At 35.4% G+C, this 20558-nt stretch overlaps 1 protein-coding gene across 1 annotated transcript in view; it reads left to right on the top strand.

Annotated features, from left to right (window-relative positions):
• Positions 1–18477, top strand: part of LOC110598989 (uncharacterized) — a 197445-nt gene extending 178968 nt beyond the window's left edge. Inside the window, exons 4-5 of the mRNA XM_078047725.1 lie at positions 14007–14078; positions 15119–18477. Of these exons, the coding sequence (XP_077903851.1) occupies positions 14007–14078; positions 15119–15200 (154 nt within the window). The 3' untranslated portion in view covers positions 15201–18477. The remainder of the gene's footprint in view (positions 1–14006; positions 14079–15118) is intronic.
• The last annotated feature ends 2081 nt before the right edge of the window (positions 18478–20558 follow it).

The raw sequence follows: 20558 nt of genomic DNA, 5'->3' as shown, positions 1-20558 counted from the left end.
TTCCCAGCAGCACATGGCTCCTTCTCTAAAATAAACCATATCTTATGCTACAAAGCAACTCTTAGTAAATAAAAAAAAAACAAAAAAAATACAAAACCCAGAGATAATTCCCTGCATTCTATCAGACCACAATGGAATGAAATTAGAAATCAATAATAAAATAAAAATTAGAAGCTACTGTAATGAATGGAGACTAAATAATACATAATCGAATAATGAATGGATAGTAGAAGAAATTAAGGATGAAATAAAAAATTTTCAGAGATAGATGAGAACACTGATACAACATATCAAAATCTCTGGGACATTATGAAGGCAGTACTAAGAGGAACGTTTACTGCATTGAGTGCATTCATTAAAAGAATAAAAACTCATCAAATAAGTAACTTAACACTACATCTCAAAGCCCTAAAAAAAAGAAGAACAAATCAAAAGCAGCAGAATGCAAGAAATAATTAAAATCAGAGCTGAAATTAATGAGATTGGAACAAAAGAAACAATTAAAAAAATTGACAAAACAAAAAATTGGTTCATTGAAAAATTAAATAAAATAGATAAACCCCTGGCCATGCTAATGAACATAAAAACAGAGAAAACTCAAATTACTAAAATACAAGATGAAGAAGGAAATATCACAACAGACACCTCTGAAATACAGAAGATAATTAGAAATTATTTTGAAAATTTATACTCTAATGAAATAGAAAATATCAAAAACATCAAAAAATTTCTAGAGACATGATCTACCCAAACTGAATGAGGAGGTCAAACATATTTTAAAAATATAAATTTCAAGTAATGGAATAGAAAACACCATCAAAATCTTTCCAACCAAGGAAAAAACCACGACCAGATGGACTCTCAGCTGAGTTCTACAAGATTTTCAAAGAGGAATTAACACCAATACTCCTCAAAGTATTCTATGAAATAGAAAAGGAGGGAGCCCTTCCAAACTCATTCTGTGAAGCTAATATCGCCCTGATACCAAAACCAGACAAAGACACATCAAGGAAAGAAAACTTTAGACCAATATCCCTGATGAACATAGATGCAAAAATTCTCAATAAAATTCTGGCAAATCACATAGAAAAATATATTAAAAAGATAGTGCACCATGATCAAGTGAGATTCATCCCAGGGATGCAGGGTTAATTCAATATATGGAATCAATAGACATAATTCATCATATTAATAGACTTAAAAACAAGAATCACACAATCATCTCAATAGAAGCAGAAAAAGCATTTGGGAAAATACAGTGCACTTTCATGTTCAAAACACTAGAAAAACTAGGGAGAGTTGGAACATAATTCAACATTGTAAAAGCTATTTATGCTAAACCTAAGGCCAGCATCATTCTAAATGGAGAAAAAATGAAAGCATTCCTGCTAAAAACTGTAACAAGATGAGGATGTCATCTTTTACCACTTCTTTTCAACATCATCCTTGAAACTCTAGGCAGAGCAATTAGACAAAAGAAAGAAATTAAGAGGATACAAATAGGTAAAGAAGAATTCAAAATATCACTATTTGCTGATTTCATGATTCTATATCTAGAAAATCCAAAAGATTTCACCAGAAAACTTCTAGAACTAATAAATGAATTCAGCAAAGTAGCAAGATATAAAATCAAAACCCATAAATCAAATGCATTCCTATACATCAGTGATGAACCCATTGAAAGAGAAATTAGAAAAACTATTCCATTATAATAGCCTAAAAAAATACCTTGGAATCAATCTAACAAAAGAGGTAAAAGAACTCTACAATGAAAACCACAGAACACTAAAGAAAGAAATTAAAGAAAACCTCAGAAGATGGAAAGATCTTCCATGCTCCTTGATGGGCAGAATTAATATTGTCAAAATGGCAATACTACCAAAAATATTATACAGATTTAATGCAATTCCTATTAAAAACCCAATGACATTCTTCATAGAAATGGAAAAAGCAATCATAAATTTATTTGGAAAAATAAGAGACCCAGAATAACTAAAGCAAACCTTAGCAAGAAAAGTGAAGCAGGAGACATCATAATACTACAGAGCTATAGTAACAAAAATGGCATAATATTGGCACCAAAATAAAGTTATAGACCAATGGTACAGAACAGAGGAAACAGAGACAAACCCACATAAATACAGTTATCTCATACTAGACAAGGGTACCAAAAACATACATTGGAGAAAGGTAGCCTCTTCAACAAATGGTGCTGGCAAAACTGGAAACCCATATGTAGCAAAATGATATTACAACTCTCTCTCTCACCTTGCACACACACACAAAAAAATCAACTCAAAGTGAATCAAAGACTTAGGCACTAAAAGAGAGACCTTGCACCTAATAGAAGAAAAAGTAGGCCAAAATATTCACCATGTTGGCTTAGGAACTGACTTTCTTAACAAGACTCCTAAAGCGCAAGAAGTAAAATCAAGAATCAATAAATGGGATGGACTCAAACTAAAAAGATTCTTCTTAGCAAAGAAAAAAAATCAATAGTGTGAAGAGAAAGCCTACATTTTGGGAGAAAATCTTTACCACATGCACTTCAGATAGAACACTAATCTCCAGAATATATAAAGAACTCACAAAACACACCAAAAATAAAAAATAATAACCCAATCAATAAATGGGCTAAGGAACCGAACAGACACTTCACAGAAGAAGAAATACAATTGATCAGCAAATGTATGAAAAAGTGTTCAACATCTCTAGCAATTAGAGAAATGCAAATCAAAACTACTCAGAGATTTCATCTCACTTTTGTCAGAATGGCAATCATCAAAAATATAGGCAACAATAAATATTAGCAAGGATGTGGGGGAAAAGGTAAACTCATACATTGCTGGTGGAACTGCGAATTGATGTGACCACTGTAGAAAGCAGTACTGAAGATTCTTCAGAAAACTTAGACCGTAACCACCATTTGACCCAGCTATTCCATTCCTCAATTTTTACCCAAAGGACTTAAATCAGCTTATTGCAGTGACACAGCCACATCAATGTTTATAGCAGCTCAATTCACAATAGCTAAACTATGGAACCGACCTAGGTGCCCTTCAACAGTGAATGGATAAATAATATGTGTTAGATAAACAAATGTTACTCAGCTTTAAAAAAGAACAAAATTATGGCATTTGCAGGTAAGAGAATATTATGCTAGGTGAAATAAGCCAAACTCAAAAAAACCAAAGGTCAAATGTTTTCTCTGATAAGCATATGCTGATCCATAATGTGGGGGAGGTAGAGAAGAATGAAGGAACTTGGATTGGGGAGTGAGGGCGTTGGGGTGGGAAGGACTATGGAATAAGATGGACATTTTTACTCTATACACATGTATGATTACACTACTGGTGTGACTCTGCACCATGTACAACCAGAGGAATGAGAAGTTGTGTTCCACCTGTGTATAATTTGTCAAAATGCATTCTACTATCATGTATAACTAATTAGAACAAATTTTAAAAAAAGACCCAAGTATCCTAACTTATTTTGAAATGACTTCACACACATTTTAGTAGAATTAAATTGTCAACAGGTATTTCTAAATTTTACTTATTTTTTGTAGGTACAGAAGGGCAGTGGCAACCTGGTTGTCATGTGTGTCCTTTGTTAGTTACATAAAACATTTCTGAGTCATAGATTACTTTTAATGTAATCAGAAAAGAATTCAAGGTAGGGCTTACATTTTATGGCACACCTTTAAGAGAATCTGAATGACATGAGTTCTCAAGGCTCTATTTCAAATGTTTTTATCCATTAAAAAGAGTCAGATGAAAGGTGAAAAGAAGTGAAGATTTCAATAATGAAAATACATTCTCTAAGAAACAGCTTCACATTATCTTAGTACAATGAGTTACTATCCCTAGAAGGTTTTTATTGTTTTATACAGGACTGCAAAAGAACATAAAGACTGAAGAATGCAAAGACCAAAATGTAAAAGATTGGACATATTTGGATTCCCCTGTTTAGCAGAAGAAGAGAACTAGCCTGAGAAGTACCAGATACTATAGCAAGTCCTACTAAGCCTTTTAATGGTCATTAGGTTATTTTACACATCAATAACATTTTCAGTAGGTACTTGTATTTCTATTAGTATGGACAGGCTAATTTCCATAACAAACAATCACAATAATATTAGTGACTTAATAGTGGCTCTCATATCACAGACAATATGTGTCAGGGAGGGTTAAGTAGTGGCAGCCAGAATAAGCAAGTTCTGTTCATTATAGTTATTCAGAATATAGCTTTCTTCCATTTTTATGGCTCCACTTCCCTTAATATAGCCTTCTTTCATTTTTATGTGCACTTCTTCCACAGGACAACTAACTAGCAAGTGAAGAAAGTGTGAAAAGTAATGAAGGATACACATAGGATACATATTAAGGACAAGGACCAGGATGGTACCTTCCACTGTTCATTGGCCATTTTGGTCACAGAATCACATTCTTCCAAATACCTGCAAAGGAGGTTGGGAAATGTAGTCAACCAGTCTTCCCAAAATGAAAACAACTCTGTTTTTTTTTTTTTTCCCCCAGTAATGGGGAATGAACCCAGGGGTGCTTTACCACTGAGCTAAGTCCCCAGTCCTTTTTATTTTTTTATTCTGAGTCAGGATTTTGCTAAATTGCCCAAGCTGGCCTCACACTTTCAACCCTTCTGCCACAGCCTTCCCAGTGACTGGGATTACAGATGTGAACCACTGCACCTTGTAAAATGACTCTGGTTTTGGTGAACCCATTGCCGTATCTCTGCTGCAGAAAATTGAGCCAATTTTATAAACAAGAAACTGAACCTTGGAGAAGTTAACTACAAGACTGTTCTTTTCTATTGAAAGTCAATGCAATTTCATTACATCAGAAAGTTCTTCAGGAACATGTGAATAAGGTACCTTTAAAAACTAGGATATTTTAATAAAACTTTAGAGGATGTCTTGAAGCAGCAAAAAAAGGGGGGTATTTATCTGTTAATGGACAATTCTAGATAAGTAATATGCAGCTCAAGTCTAAAGACTGAAATATGTGTGATATATACATATCTTAATATATATATATATATATATATATATATATATATATATATATATATATATATATATATATATATCTTTATCTGGCATACATTATTTCCCCTAAATCATTGTGTGACTTTTTGGAGACATTATTAACTAGGTTATCAAGATGCTTAGCCAACTTTCTCACAGTGTTTCCTATGTAGCAACTGGATGGATATATTATCACCACAATTTCTTCCTAATGTCTCATGATAACTCAGGCTAGGTTATGGTTTTTATACTGGCATGAAATTCAGCTATTATAAATCTGAGCCATTCACTCAGTAACCTTAACGTGTAGACAAAGATGCTGACTGATCGATTGTATAATGATCCACTACTGCATTCATTCTCTGTGATCCATTTGTTTCACTCCTAAAACGAAAATCATAAAAAAAAAAAGCACAGGAATCATTTGATAATACCTGCTTGAGAATTTCAACTATGTGTTTTTCTGTGATCAGAGATTGTATAAAATATAGAATGAGGAGTAATTAAAGATAAATATTTTAATCTGGAAAATATTTTTTTCCTTTATATTCCAACATGTGAACAATATATTCAGACTTCAAAAATCTGTTTGACAGTTATTTTGGCAGAATGGAAAGTACTGTGCAGTTGGTTTGAGAAGTCTGAGTTTGGATTCTGGTTCTGCAAGCATTATGGCTATGGATTTTCATGGGTTAATTAGTTAATGCATTCATTCAGGTGAAACACTTCATGCATTAATTCATTTAGCACATGTCTATTAAGTTCCTACAATGTATCAGGCATTGTCAAGTACTACCAGTGTATAAAGAACTTAAAAACAAAAGAGTGTTCTGTTTTATAAATACCTGAAGATCTACAAACACAAAATACATCAGAGCTGAGCTATGTATAGATACTTGAAGGGACAAATGTGTCCCAAACACATCGAGAACAGTAAGAATGAAGCATAAATAAGGAAAGGCATGATAAAAATTTATACACTTATCCTCATCTTTAGAACTTTGAATGGAAGGTGTATGGGGACATTCTAAGCTGTTATACTTAAGGTGAAGCCCATAAAAGCATATTCTTAGGATGAGGAAATTAGAACAGGGAAGGGCATATGACCAGATTACATGTCTCTACCTCCATTATTTTGGAGTATATGTGTCTATAGGATGCCCAAAGTTGTACCAGGGGAAGGCTTTAAAGGATGAGAATAGTGCATAGGATGATACACACTAACTTCCAGAGAGTTCCTTCTGGTAATAGGCTAGTTTGGAAGGATAATGAATTAGAATTTAGTTTTATAAAAGATATCTGACTCAAATATAATAAAAAATTATCATGTATTTAATATCAGTAGAGAGGACACACAAGCAGTTTAAGCTCTTTTGGCACTTCTATGTATATTGGAAATTTTTCGTAAATTGGATAAAGTACTGGTAAAGATTCAACATAAAAAGAACTAAAATATAAACTTCTTTTCACTATCTTATGTTAGCTTTCAGAATAACTCAGAAGCATACCTTTGGTCTTTGTGTGTTGAAAGTTCATGGAAGCATCAGAAAAATGAGGAGATAATACAAAGTGTATGCACATAAATGAATAATATATTTTGAAATAGCATGTAAGTCCCGACAATCAACTGAGACTCCTAGTATTAGATCATCCCAAGATGTCAAGTGCATGATTCCGAATATCAGTGCTCTCTTTTGTCCTGTGCTCTTCATCTCTTCCTTCAGACTATCTCATATTTTCTCTCCTCACTTCTTGTCCAGTCTTACCTATCCTCCTCACTCTACTTATTTATAACTGTTCTTGCCCATGAGCATCTTGCCCTATTGTGAGTACCTTTGCTCTTCAAAGTCCTAAAGTTCTGTTGACTATACTTCTTTTAGTACTGGGCCTTATTCTTTACCTAATTTCAGTGGTAATGACAAAATGCAGAAGAATGTGCTATAAGGGAAAGAGAGGTCAAGATTTCCACTGAGACAGATGATATATTTTGGTCTCTTTAATCCATGAAACACTCAGACAGTTTTCTTGCCAGCTCATTTTTCTTATATTCCAAATCAGAGTGAAACTCTGTGTTATTTCTCTTCCCCACTTCAGCTTTCATAGAAGGATGAAATTGGGGTGGTGGAGAAATATGATCCAAGTAACTTTGTACTAAACCATAAATCCCAGGTGGGCACTTGCCTAGACTGTGTGAGTCTCAGGGTTTGATTCCAAACACCGCCCAAACTAAAACTAACAGAAGGAAAAGTCCAGGTGGGGAAGGAGTTTTTCTTAGGGAGCTCTGTCACAAGTGAACTACTGCATCTTTGCTTTTGTAATAATTTTTTAGAAAAATGAAAAATCATGTTTGTTGGGATTATCTGAAGATACACTGTAAATGATTTCTTAGAATTTTAAATCTCCTTTTAAAAAATAGATAGTATAGCTACTTGCTTAAATATGTCTTTTGTAATCTTATCCTTCTTTTCTCACCTTGGGAAGAGGTTGGGGTCAGAAGGAAAAGAGATGTGCAGAACATAAGATTCAAGGAAACGTAAGATAACCTCCCTTCTTGGGCAGCATTTTGATAAAGTGAAAAAAGCATGATAAGGAGAGGCAGAAAACTTGGGCTCAGGTCTCCTTTCCAACCTTTCCAAGATTGCACGGGTTGCCTATTGTTTCTTGTCTTAGTTTGTTTAGATCTATACACTGAAGAATTTAGCATTCCCCATCTCTTGGGATGCAGCAGGAATTAAGTAAGAAAATGAATAGAACAGCTAAGAAAATGAATAACAGAGTAGTTATTCCATGTTGGTGTTCTACCTTTCAGTTCAAAGTTCTCAATTTAGCACATGAACTACTTCGGGGAATTTTAAATTTTTAAAAAATCCTATTTCTAGAGACTTACTTTTAGATTGTATAATAGATTGCTTTCAGGGGCACTAATTTATATAGTCCCTGATTGTTTTGGTGCTTAGATATTCATTTTGGCCACATATAGTAATAATTAAACACTAAGAATTTACATGGATTCCTGGGTTACAGAGTCACAAGAAATAAACCATATGCCATGTGGTGTTAGAGTGGTAAGATATCCTAGACAACCTCTATCCAACCATCTCAGCTTAGCAACAATGAAACTGAGGCCTAAAATTAAAAAGACATACTCAAGGGAGCAAAGCTGGTTAGAAAAGAGCTGGGGGATGAGCTCTATCCTAATCTTAGTCATGATTGCTGTCAGACCAGAATATTGATATGAAATAGGAGCTTGAGCACCATGTAATTCTGCAGTTTCTCCATGAGGGCATGGATTATTATTGAATCATCAATGTCTAATGGTGAATGACATATTGCAGACATTCAGTGAATCTGAATAATTTCTGATTGATGATATAGTTGACTCTCTTATACATGTTGACAGGATAGAATAGTTATGCTAATTAAAAATAAGGATTGAGAGATACTATCTCCAGCTCCACTCCATGGTCCATCTCATCTCTGGATTTCATTCCCAGAGTTGTCATTTTTTCCTCAAGATTTAGATGAATTTGGGTTACACCCCTTCTATCAATTCCATGGCTTAGAAAGGCCTAAACTCCTCTTCAAAATTTCTGAAAATTCAAGAGGACATTTTCATGGCTACTTTAATCTCTCGATTCTTAACTTCTATTCATACAAACTTTAGTCTTCATCATTCCTAATGCAAAATTCTGTATTTGCCGAATACAAACACAGATACTTAACTTTATTCACAAAAACCATAAGTGAAATAGCCTTTTTTAAATATGTAGAAAGGAAGAAACATTTCATTAATGCAAATAATTTTTAATTTTTTTGGCATCTTTATGCTGGCTAAGTCTTTCAGTCATTGCACACAACAGAATTTTACTGACCTCTTACCCAATCTGCTTAGCCACCTTCAAACTTGATGAAACTGTCACTCTAGCTTCTCTCTTTGTACTTCAATTCTAAAATCCCCAATACTTATAGTTCTCTTGTATCATAAAACACAGGTTTATCCCCTTCAATTGACGTCTTGAGTAATCTATAACTCAAACCTGGGAGGGTTGGATGAGATGAGGTTGTGTATCATATTCCAAACCTACTCTTAGACTTTCCCTTTCTCAGCTTTGTGAATGGAGGGACTTCTTTGGACTTTCCTTATATCTCTGTCATTACTATTTTTTCTGCCTTTTGGAAAAAGAGTATCTCATCCGGTTGATGTCTGAAAAAAATAAACTGAAAGTAGTTGGTCCATCTTCTTTCTCCTGCATCTGAAATCCAGATGCATTGTGTGGGTACTCACTTCACCCTGTGAATGGGGAAAGACTGAGAAGGCTGAGGCCTCAACACATGCATTCAGGATCCATCCCAGGAACATAACACTATGTTTGAAGAAATTTAGTTCTTGCAACTGGAAGTTTAGTCTCCTTTGCTTATTTCTAAATTCATTACTTTTTTTCTGTTCCATTCTTTAATTTCTGTTTGACTTTATAATTGTCTTTTTTTTTCCAATTTAAATTTTTTAACTGAAGTTGGTGTGTAAACAAGTGCCTTGGGTATTTTAAAAGTAAAAAATTTAAACATATTTAAACTAGAACTTAACCACTTTCAATGACACCACTCAACATCCAAAGAACTATGTTATATAAAAGTGAAATGAAATTCTCTTCTACTCACTTCAGTAGAAAGGGGTCTAGGAAGAAATTATCTTCTGTGTTAATCTTAAGCATAAATGTTATATCATGCTGTAGAGAGTCTACATAATGTTTTAAAACTACACATTAGATCATCTTTTAGTACTTAATGTTCATCAGAACAAATAACTAGTTGTCTCTTTTTTATTCTGTACCATTGAGAAGAATATCATTTGATCATTCTAACCATGCCTTCGGTCATGTCCACCCATTCCTTGAGGATTTTAGCAACTGGCTTACTGTATTACTTATCAACTTATTTTCTGCCAAAAATCTTGAACATTTCAATACCCACAGAGAAGGTGCTTCCAATAAGCTGGTCTCTAGGATTTTGGAGTACCTCATTTCCAGTGATTTTCTTTTGCATTCACTTCAACTATATTTAGTTCTCTAGGGCTTATCAATTTCCTTAGAATGTCATAAAGAGGAGAGTTCAGGATTAGGAACCACAAGAATCATCTGTGGCAATATTACTCTTGGTTGTGGAATCTGGATAGAGTCAGTCTACCACTTTACCTCAGTTTTCTCAGCCATCATATGAGGCTTAAAATGTATTTATCTTTGTCTTTCATGCGGTTTGGCTCTTTAAAATAACAGGAAGAAAATATTCTGAGAAACGGAAAGAAGAAAAACACCAAGATAAAGAGTAAACTGTACATTCTCTGGGGATCTTGGAGGAAAGCAATTCATTTCTCACTTTCTTTACCTCCTTCTCTCTGATTGTGCAATTCTGCACCACAATCTGATATCCAAGGAGTAAATGTGTACAGTTGCTGTTTATCCTGCCACTCTCAAAAGCAAGAGTAAAACAGAATCCCACCTCAGTGAATTGGGACAAAAAGACCTAGGTGGGAAAACTGGAGGAGGAAGAGGACTATTTGAAGGATATTAATATCAAAGACTTAATTTGGTCGTTTTTGCAGAGTTGAGTTAATGGATTAAACTTGTGGCCGTTTTATGTAGTTTTGTCAGAAAGTGATGTGTCAGAATTTTTACATCTGAGATACTTGCTCTTTTAAGCTGACTGGAAGCATCAATCATAGGTAAAAATTTTCCTGCTGATAGTTCTCTTTTCTCTCGTTATCAAAAAAGAGGAATTTATATGTGATTTTTCAACAGAAATAGGAGTAGAAGAAAGTCAGTTCATTTCAAAGACACTTTAAAGTGCCTGAATTTCCATTTAACTTTGAAAACAAACTTAAACTGATATTCTGAATTCTATTAACAATCATGGCTGCACAAGCCCCCATTATCATTCCTTTCACTTTGACTTGGTGGTCTAATATGAAACCTTCCGAAATATTATGTTATGGTGACTTGGGGGCTCAGCTCTGCAGATTCTGAGAGATAGAAAGGAAGTGAACATTCTACAGACTGACTAGGTGCTCAGCCCTATTCTAATTTGGTTCTTTGCATTCATCATTTATTTTATATATAATCCTCATGGTAACCATTTGAGATCGGTGTTACATCTTCCATTTAACAAATGAGGTTACTGAAGCTCAGAGAAATTAAATGACTTGCCCAAGGTTATTCAGCTAATATATAGCAGATTCAGGAATCAAGCTCCAATCTTTTTTCCTTTAAAGCCTGAACTCTTAGACATAATCTATTCACAGTAAGAACTTTCTGAAAATTATGAAGTGAATCCAGCTTAAATTTATATCTAAAATTAGAGGTCATTAGTTTTAAGACTTCAGTTGAAAGACACAAACAGAAAGAGAAAAAAAAATCTATCCAAATTAGTGTGATATTTAACAAAATGACTTAAAGTGAGATCAGAAGAGGTTTTTTCTTTTTTTTCCTTTTTCTTTTTCTTTTTTGTTTTTTCTTTCTTTCTTTTTTTTTTTTTTTTTTTTTTTTTATCTCAGCTGTCTAACTATCTAGCTCTGTGACCTGGTCCACCACTTGGGACCTCAGATTTCTCATCTGTAAAATGAAGATGTTGAACTTAATGATCTTTACACCCTTTTCAGCATAAAAATATTCAGTGTTTCTGAGTAAGAACTAGTCAAAGTGCACTTTCCTTTTTTTAAAGTCATATAACTAGTGAAATGAAAGTGTGGGGGGGGATACTCAGGAACAGGAACAAAACCACATGTTATGCATTTTCACTGTATCATGTGTTTATGTACATAATCTCATTGAATTCCCTCAACAAACCTTTTACAGTATTATTCACTTCAGCATTATTGTACTGAAGTGAAAAGACACAGAGAAGTGAATCAGTTCACCCAACTTTACTAAAACATAATATCTAGATAGAAAAAAAATTATCACTCTGTAAAACAAATAAGCTTCTGTTTTAGAAGCTGATGTTTGCTTGCACTAGACACATTTGATCATACAAAGTTTAGTTAGTATGGGCTTTTATATATATATATATATATATATATATATATATATATATATATATTGTGTAGTTTGCACATGCGTGGGGCCTATTCATGCTATAATTGTGCAGTAAAGTAATAAACTTTTGATTCAATGTGTTTTCATTATATATGAATGCCCAAAACTTAGTTTTCTAACTAGTAAACTAAATTTATTATTGTAAATATTTTGAATAAATGTTCAAAGTATTCACTTTAATTAGCCCACTCACCTAACGGTAACATGGAGAAAAGAAATATTATTGTATCTTATCATATATGCATACATTCTTGCTGAAATCAATTGCAGAAAGCTATAAGGAGAATAAAGTCAGAAAGAGTTTGGAGAAGGGAGGCAGATAGTTTCAGACCTTGCAGGTAACTGACTGAGCTGACAATTTTTATATTCTTAAGGAAAACAAGAAGTGTATAAGGATTGCATGATCTAGATTGCAATCCAAAAAAATCATTTGAGCTGCAGTAAGGGGAATAGATTGTTGTGGTGCCCTAGAGAACAGATGAACTAGTTATGATAGTATTGTGGTAAACCAGGTAAGAGAAACAGTGGATTATATGAGGATGGTAGCTATGGAGATGGCATGAGATGGATCGGTTTGACAAATACAAAGGAGATGAAACTGACAGGACTTGCATACTGATGGGAGTCAGGAAAGATGTGAGGAATAATAACTGCTCAGTTTCTCTGGCGTACGACTGGACGGTTGAGCTGGTCATGAACTGGGTTGGGGGGATTAACGGTGGTGAGAGGCAGATACTAAAATAAGTATATAACAGAGTATGGTGCTTTGCCCTGGAATTTCTTCTAAAGAATGTTTTTTGATAGGTCCTCTTATTAATGCTCCTTTCCTCCTTTGAACACAAAATTCCCAGAAAGAAAATAAGTATAATAAACATAATGATGTACATTTGACAGAAAAAGTCCTTTCATGACATTATTCTCTTTTTTCAGACTAGCATTTGTTCTTTCCCCTTAAAAGCATTGTCACAGAATGTGAAACCTCGTTTGTTGTGGATAACTAACAGCTGACATTTTTGAGGAATGAGAGGAATACAGGTGACTTTGGCTTGATTAGGAGATTTCTTTGACCAAAGTAATTATTCAAAAGGAGAAAGTTAAGAATTTCAGTGTTATATCTATTTTAAGTTCAGGGTGATTTTCTCTTCAGCTGCCAAATGGCCAATAGGACGTGTCCTCAGCAGGCCTCTTTCTCTATCAGGAGTGTGTGTAGGTAGCCTATTCATCTAGCATTTTTTGCAGTAGGACTTAGATGGTATGAGCACCCTAGTGATAACCAAAATGAGAAAAAAATCTAGTATACATCATCTTATATATTGTGAAATTACTGACTAGAGGGCATTCATTTATTTCTAGAATTGTCCTGTAATATCTTTCAGCAATTTCCATTTGAAATTCAACTTCAAGGGGTTGAGCAAAACTTCTTATTGGAAACATCCCCAAACTCATTTCACATGCTGTGAGTGCATCATTAGGACAGTGACTACTGACTAAGCTCTGCTATGTGTGAGGTTTATGCTATGTGCCTTTCAAGTATTATCCTATTTACTCCCCCACAAGAATGCTCTGAGGCAGGTAATGTTGCTCTAGCCATTAGGCACAAGAGGCAAAATACTATTGATTACAGATAACTCAGTCATTATTTTTGCACGTTGTTACAGTTATATATATATTTGTTATATTGAAACATCTATGCAAGAGAGAGAGATAGAAAGAACATAAGGAAGGAAAGGGAAAACGATAAAAGTTTTCTCTATTATTTCAGAATGTGAAAGTGCCTTTTATTATAAATACAGCTAAGAATCATGGCTCTTATTATATCTGGTCATTATTATTCTCTTCATGATGTCTTAGATTTCTGTTCTGCTCTTCTGTAGATACTGGAAAAGCATACCACAAGTGAGAAGAAAAAAAAACAAAGAACAGAAACCAGCCTTCTGGGCTAAAAGGTGAGCTATTTAAATAAATCCACAGAGGTATCCATTTAACTATAAACATTACCCCATGCAGTTATTCTTCTGGGGACCAAAAAAATATGTTTAAAATTTTTCCCAAATCTAACACTTCCCTTTATTCTAGTGTTCTCCCTAAAGCCTGGAGATCCTTTGGATCATATCTAAGTCTCCTTTAAGATCTCAGTTCCTATGGTCTTTGAGCCATAATCAAATACTCAGTTAACACTCGTGCACTGCCCACACCACATTCCAAATGTTCTGCTGCCTATGAGGCAGAGCAGAGAAATGGGATTTTTCAAGCTGAAATTAAATGTGAACGGTGGATAATTGGAAAGAACAAAGAAATATTAGGTAGAAAGGGTAGGTGTGAGGAGACTATCCAGATTTAGATCTGTCTACTTTGCCACTTTGTAGTGGTTTGAATCAACAAACTAAACTATTTTGTATTTAATGTTTATCCCTTGCTTCATTTTAGAAATGAGGTTTCATGTATTCCTCAAAAATATCACAGATATGCTAATGTGAAAATATGAGAGCTCACAAATCTGCATTTTAAACAAAATCTTCCAAGTAAGTCAGGTAGCACTGAAGTTTGAGAATAGTTGTCTAAAGATATAATTTTGTCTGTTATGTATTTTCCTTGAGGGAAAACAGTCATATCATGAAAATACAAGGGATTTAACTTAAGTACAAAAAAATATGCTTGTCTGGATGAGTCGTCACAGGGGATGTAAATTCCCAACAATTTTTATTTGAGGGCTCACTTCCTTCTTATTTCTAGTTAGGATGAAACAATCTGTGGGAAAAAAAAAAAGAAACGAAAGAAAGAAAGAAAAGGGCCAGTCTGTCTGCTATTGTCACTGTTAATCTGAAGCCTATTCTGCCTTCTGGAACTTAAAAATTTACAAGTAGATCAGAAAATGGGGGTGGGGAAGAAGGTGGGACATGAAAGCCCTTTCATAATGCACCTGGAGATTTTAAATATTGGAAGGTCGCTTGCTCAGGTACACGCTTTATTTTTATCTCTTCTCCAGAATATTTAGATCTGACCATTGTGCCTGCTGCCTTCTCTCCCAGTGCCACTGGGGCTGTCTTGAAAGGAAGATGCTTATGTAAAGAAGACAAGTGTGGGAAGGCGCGCATCAGCTTAACAGACCAAGGAGCTCAGCAATTCCACCCACCGCTTCCTTCCCAGAGCAAACTCCCGAGAGATGCACTTCTAGCGAGATGTCTGGTGCTTTACAATGCTTCCCCAGCCCTTTCTGATGCGATGATTTCCTCCTGATAGCTTAATTTTATTAGATCATAGGAGCACAGTCCGTAATGTGAAAACACTTAAAGGGAAAGAGAAACTTTCAAAGCAGCTGTTTAATGTAGGGTGTTTTTTTTTAAAAAGAACCCATGGGGTGGGGGTGAGAAAACTAAATCCAAAACCTTACAAAATAAAAGCTATTTAGGCAGGCTAGCTTTCCCTTTTCCTCTATAAGTAAAATATTCATGAATTCCGCCACTATGGTACTGTATGCTAGATGCAATCAAAAACTCTTATGCAGAGCAGAAATCATTGAAAAGTGTACTGTTGCCTTACAATACTTCACAGAAAATCCATGAAATCTGCATTGCAAGGCGCTGTCTCTTCCTGTAGCAACATTGCTTCACCCATTTCCAGTGGAGGAAGCCATGATCTTTGCCTTCTGTGATACTATCGAAACAAGATGCCTGGAGCAGGTAGTCGGCTGGTGTAAGGGCTGTGGAGTACAAGAAGCTCTGAAAGTAGGAGAAGATACTGAAAAGGGGCAAATAATCACATTTAGGGTCTAATCAACATCAGTGCCCTATAAATAAACTCATGGAAACATTTGGTGAACTGGAGAGCCTTATGTACCTCTTCATGAGGCAGAAAGACAGCTCCAAAGACATGCTACTTCAAAACATAGCTTGTCCTTGTATGTGCAATGGATCATGTAATCTGTTTGACCACCAAAAATGTGTCCTTATTCGTGTGTCCATCTATCTACCCATCTGTCTGTTTATGCTTCCATGGATACATGCATTCATTTAGCATTTTGGAGTGTCTAGCATGTTCCACGCATCATGAACCAGGAACACAGAGTGGATGACCTCACACCCCATCACGGGAAATCTCTTGTCACATTTAAATAGAGACAAAGTGACATATTTCTGGTTAAAAATGGTGGCTGGAACACATATTTACTTTAGGCTGACCTCATGGAAAGATAAACAGAAAAGAATGAATGATAAATTTAGGTGACCTCAGAAGGCCAACTCATGGAAATGACAAAAGGAGATTCAGAGAAACTACTCCTTTTATAGGAAAGGATCCTTGAGGGGCATGGGTGAAGCTTCAATCGGATAAAAGGGTTGAAAGTCTATTTAAGAAGCAGTAATGACACCAAAATATTCTACTTTGCATCTCCCAGCCAGGGGGTAGTGTCTCTCCCTCTAGACAGAATAAATAAGAGCTTTATTCTTTGGTAAGTGATATCAGAGGACCTCTGCTGTTGAAAAATACAAGTAACAATGAAGAGTAGGGTTCCTGTCCTAAAAACACAATAAGTTGTTACAAAATTGTACACTGAAGACTGAGGCCTCCCCTTGTGCTGTTTTTCTCTGGGCACTGATTGCTACATAGGAACATTCCAGCCAGATCTTGGAAGAACATTATCTACTGCAACTAAGAACCTCAACCTCTAATTCAAAAAATAAGAAAGCAAACATTATATCAGTCACATCAATGTGTAATAAAATCATCACCCACCCATCAGGCTTTCCTAAACCTCTGTTCAGCTGTTAATTTCTATATTCTACTTTGTATAGGGATCTGTAGAAATTTGAGAAAATTCTGTCATATGAGAAAGAGCCAAACAAGACAAAACAACAACAACAAAGAAGTATGTCAGTGGAAATAGACCTATGTGGGAGAAAAAGTTGCTAAAACAAAACCATTCCTTAGAAAAATTGAGATATAAAAGACAGCAGCTCTCTGAGCATTTGGGTCAGGGGAAGCACAGTGCAATTTGGTTAAATGGATATTGTGAACAAGAATAAAGACTATAGTGAATGTGGATAATGTGACCAGTTTTGAAAAGGTGAATTAAAATGTCTTTGATTTAGTTATTCTTCACAGAATCATGTTCCTCCAGTTTCCTCCATCATATCTATAGCGTTCCATGAAAACATGCATTTGACACCAGTACATTAGAAAACACAGTTTAAAAAAAATACAGAGAAAAAAAATAGGAAAATGTGCCCCTCTCATATTCGAAACTATCAATAAAACCTTTTGTGTTTTACTGAGCCTCAGTATTCTGGCCAATGATTCACTAAATAAATGAATGAATAAAAAACTAAGAAGAACCAGAAGGGCAGTTGTCAGATGGAATTGAAATAATTAACTTTAAGATAGAAAAGAGAGATGAAGATACAAAGATGAGGGACACACAATAAGCATCGAGTTTCAAAAATAAAACAAGTAGAGACCTTTTTGGATTTCTTATCATCACTCAACATCATTTTTTACTTTATAATCATTATAGGTTAAGAACAAGTTGAAGAAATGAAAGTAGAAAGGCCTTCACAATCTTATTTCCAACACAACAGAAATGTTATTGACAATAACAACAGTTTAATTTAAAGACTGGTTATTTATGATGTTAATAAATTTAACAAATTTGCAATTCATATTAGCACCATTCAGGTTAGGCATTGTTATTCCATAACTGTAAAATGTGTCATTGTTCCTAATAGACAGTGTCTATTACAGGATACATTATTTAATTTATAAGGCACACATTTTTTGAGCACTTACCAAGAGCTATGCTTCTAGGCTGTAAAAACACACATACCTAAAACAAAGTATTTCTTCACCACTGAAGATAAATAGTAGAATATTTTACCATTAAGGGAGTATGTGTAGACATAGATAAAAAGGAGTAGTGCATGGTAGTAAAGGTAAACAAAATTTGCTCAACTACTTTCCAGTGGCAGGCACTGCATTATGCTATTCAGTTATCCTGAATACCTTGAGAAGGAGCTACAATTTCCCCTTTGGATGCCAAACAAAGTTAAATCTCTATCTGTTCAATGGGCTGGGGTTGTGGTGGGGGGCTACTGTCCAAAGTGAAATATAAATATACTAAAACTATACTTTGGTATTTATTGAATTCGGTTTTCTAAAAATAATACATTCACTTAACAAACAGCCATAAGCACTTGGCAAGTACCCAGCTCTCCTTTAAAGCTGGCTAGTCTCATATTCTAATAGTAGAAAAAATAAGATAACAAGGCTGAAAAGAAACAGGTGTATGTCAGGTGTATGCTGATGAAAACGAAGGCAACCCAAAGGGCTTTCTAGAGAGTTAGGAGGGGAAAAGGAAAAAAAAAAGCAGAGGGGGCGAACCCAGCCAGATTTTTTGCATTTTTTTACCTGATTGACAAAGTCACTGGCTTTCTTTCCTTCAACCTATCTGTGTTCCTGCACAATAGGATTTCTCTCTGCTGGCCTCTGGAAGGCACTTCACAGCACTGTGGCAGATTCCTTTCTTAAAATGATCTCCCAAGGGATCTAAGGTTTCTGGAGATGCCTTTACAGATGGTCCCCTGGGTAATGGCTTAGGGTTTCACCCCTGGTCGTCCTCTTGGTTGCCTTCTGCCATACCCTGTATAGTATCTTGTTAAGGATTGGATCTGAGGTGTTCCCCCAAAGCTTCTGTGTTAATGCAGAAGTGTTTGGCGGTGAAATGGTTGGAGTGTGAGAGCTGTAACCTACTCAGTCTATCCTCTGTCGACTGGCTAGATGATAACTGCAGGCAGGTAAGTCGTGACTGGAGGATATGGGTCACTGGTGGGCATGCTCTGGAAGGGTGCATCTTACCTGCAGAGCATGCCCCTTCTCTCTCTATCACTCCTTGCTGACATGAGAGGACAGCTTCCCTTTGGCATGCCCTTAGCCCTGGGGTGTGTGCCTCATCTTATGCCCCCCAAATGAAGCTGCCTGTGGACTGAGACCTCTGATATTATGAGCCAAAGTAAATTTTCTTCCTCAAAATTGTTCTCTTCAGGTATTTTGGTCACCTGATTTGAAAGCTGACTAAACAGGGCTCTATGAAAAATATGTGACCCTGATTTCTCCCAGGAAATCCTGGTGCAACTGCCCCAGCCATCTAGGACAGCCCTGAATCATTTGATTCCCTGAGTTCCTGGAACTTCACATGTTTTCCCTATCAATGCAGTACTGTGAACTCTAAGTCAAAGAAATATACCTATGTAACTGACATTTCCTCAAGGTAAAAATGTAAATTTATGTTTCTAATGTGCTATTACATGTATGTTAGTTTCAGAGTCTCCAAAAGTAGAGTCCCTCAGAAGTGGGTGGGGTAGTGTGTTGCATTTTTTTTTTAATTATCTAATTCCTCTTGTACCTGGATTGTGCTTTGAGTGCAGTAGATTCTCAAACCACATTGCAGTTTCCACTCAAAGAAGTCTGTGTACTCATTCAACAAAACTTTACTGAGTATGTATGCTCTATAATACCCCCTATTATTCAGTTGCTTTAGAGCTACCAGGAAGTGGACAGATTGGTTGGTTATCTTGAAATGTTTATAACCTATTGATGGAGATAAAAACAATACATACATGTATAGTTATAGGATGTCTACAGGCAGCCCATAAACAGTATAACTGGTAAGAGCTGAAAATTCAGTATGAACTTAGGCTCAGGATATTAAGGCAAACATTAATTTGTGAATCTGGAACTATGACTTACTGAAAAAAAGCATTTGAATTCAGGAGGCTATTCCCAGTGTGCGGAATGTCATAAATAAAGGCATAACTTTCGGAAAGAACTGAACACATGTGGGAGATAGAATGCACACCAACCTGGCTAAGTCAGGTAGTTCTATGGATGGGGAGAAATAAGGTCAGAAGGATTAATTGGGACAACTTAATAGCAGGCTTAGAATCCCCAAAGAAGGGTATAATTTTATTGTAATAATTAACAGGAGCTGCTATCTATTTTTGCACTGGAGACTCATTCAGACAAATCAGAACATGAAAGCATTTTAGAAAGCATTCACAGTGATTGGTTGGTCACTTGTACTTCATTGTAAAAAACAGCAATATACTCTTACATATGGAATCAAGATGCCACTATGACCAACCTGGAAACTTAAGCCCTACTAATATAGACTCAATTACCTATTTCATACCAGGAGTAAGTCAATATACTCCCTCCCATGTCCTATCTCCCATTGATTTCTGCTCAAACAGGACCTTCTTTATGTGAAGATCTTCCTCAAGTTTGAAGAGATGGAGAGCTTTTGGTAACAGACACACAAACCACTTAACAATGAACATTAGCCATTTTTGTATCGAAATGTGTTGTTCAATAGCCTCTTTGTTTTTTTTCTCCTCCTGCTACACTTTGTGTTCTCTTCTCAGAAACAACAAAAAAAT

This window comes from Ictidomys tridecemlineatus, chromosome 4 (assembly GCF_052094955.1).
Source record: "Ictidomys tridecemlineatus isolate mIctTri1 chromosome 4, mIctTri1.hap1, whole genome shotgun sequence".
NCBI classification, from domain to species: Eukaryota; Metazoa; Chordata; class Mammalia; order Rodentia; family Sciuridae; genus Ictidomys; species Ictidomys tridecemlineatus.
This window is presented reverse-complemented; position numbering and strand designations above follow the sequence as displayed.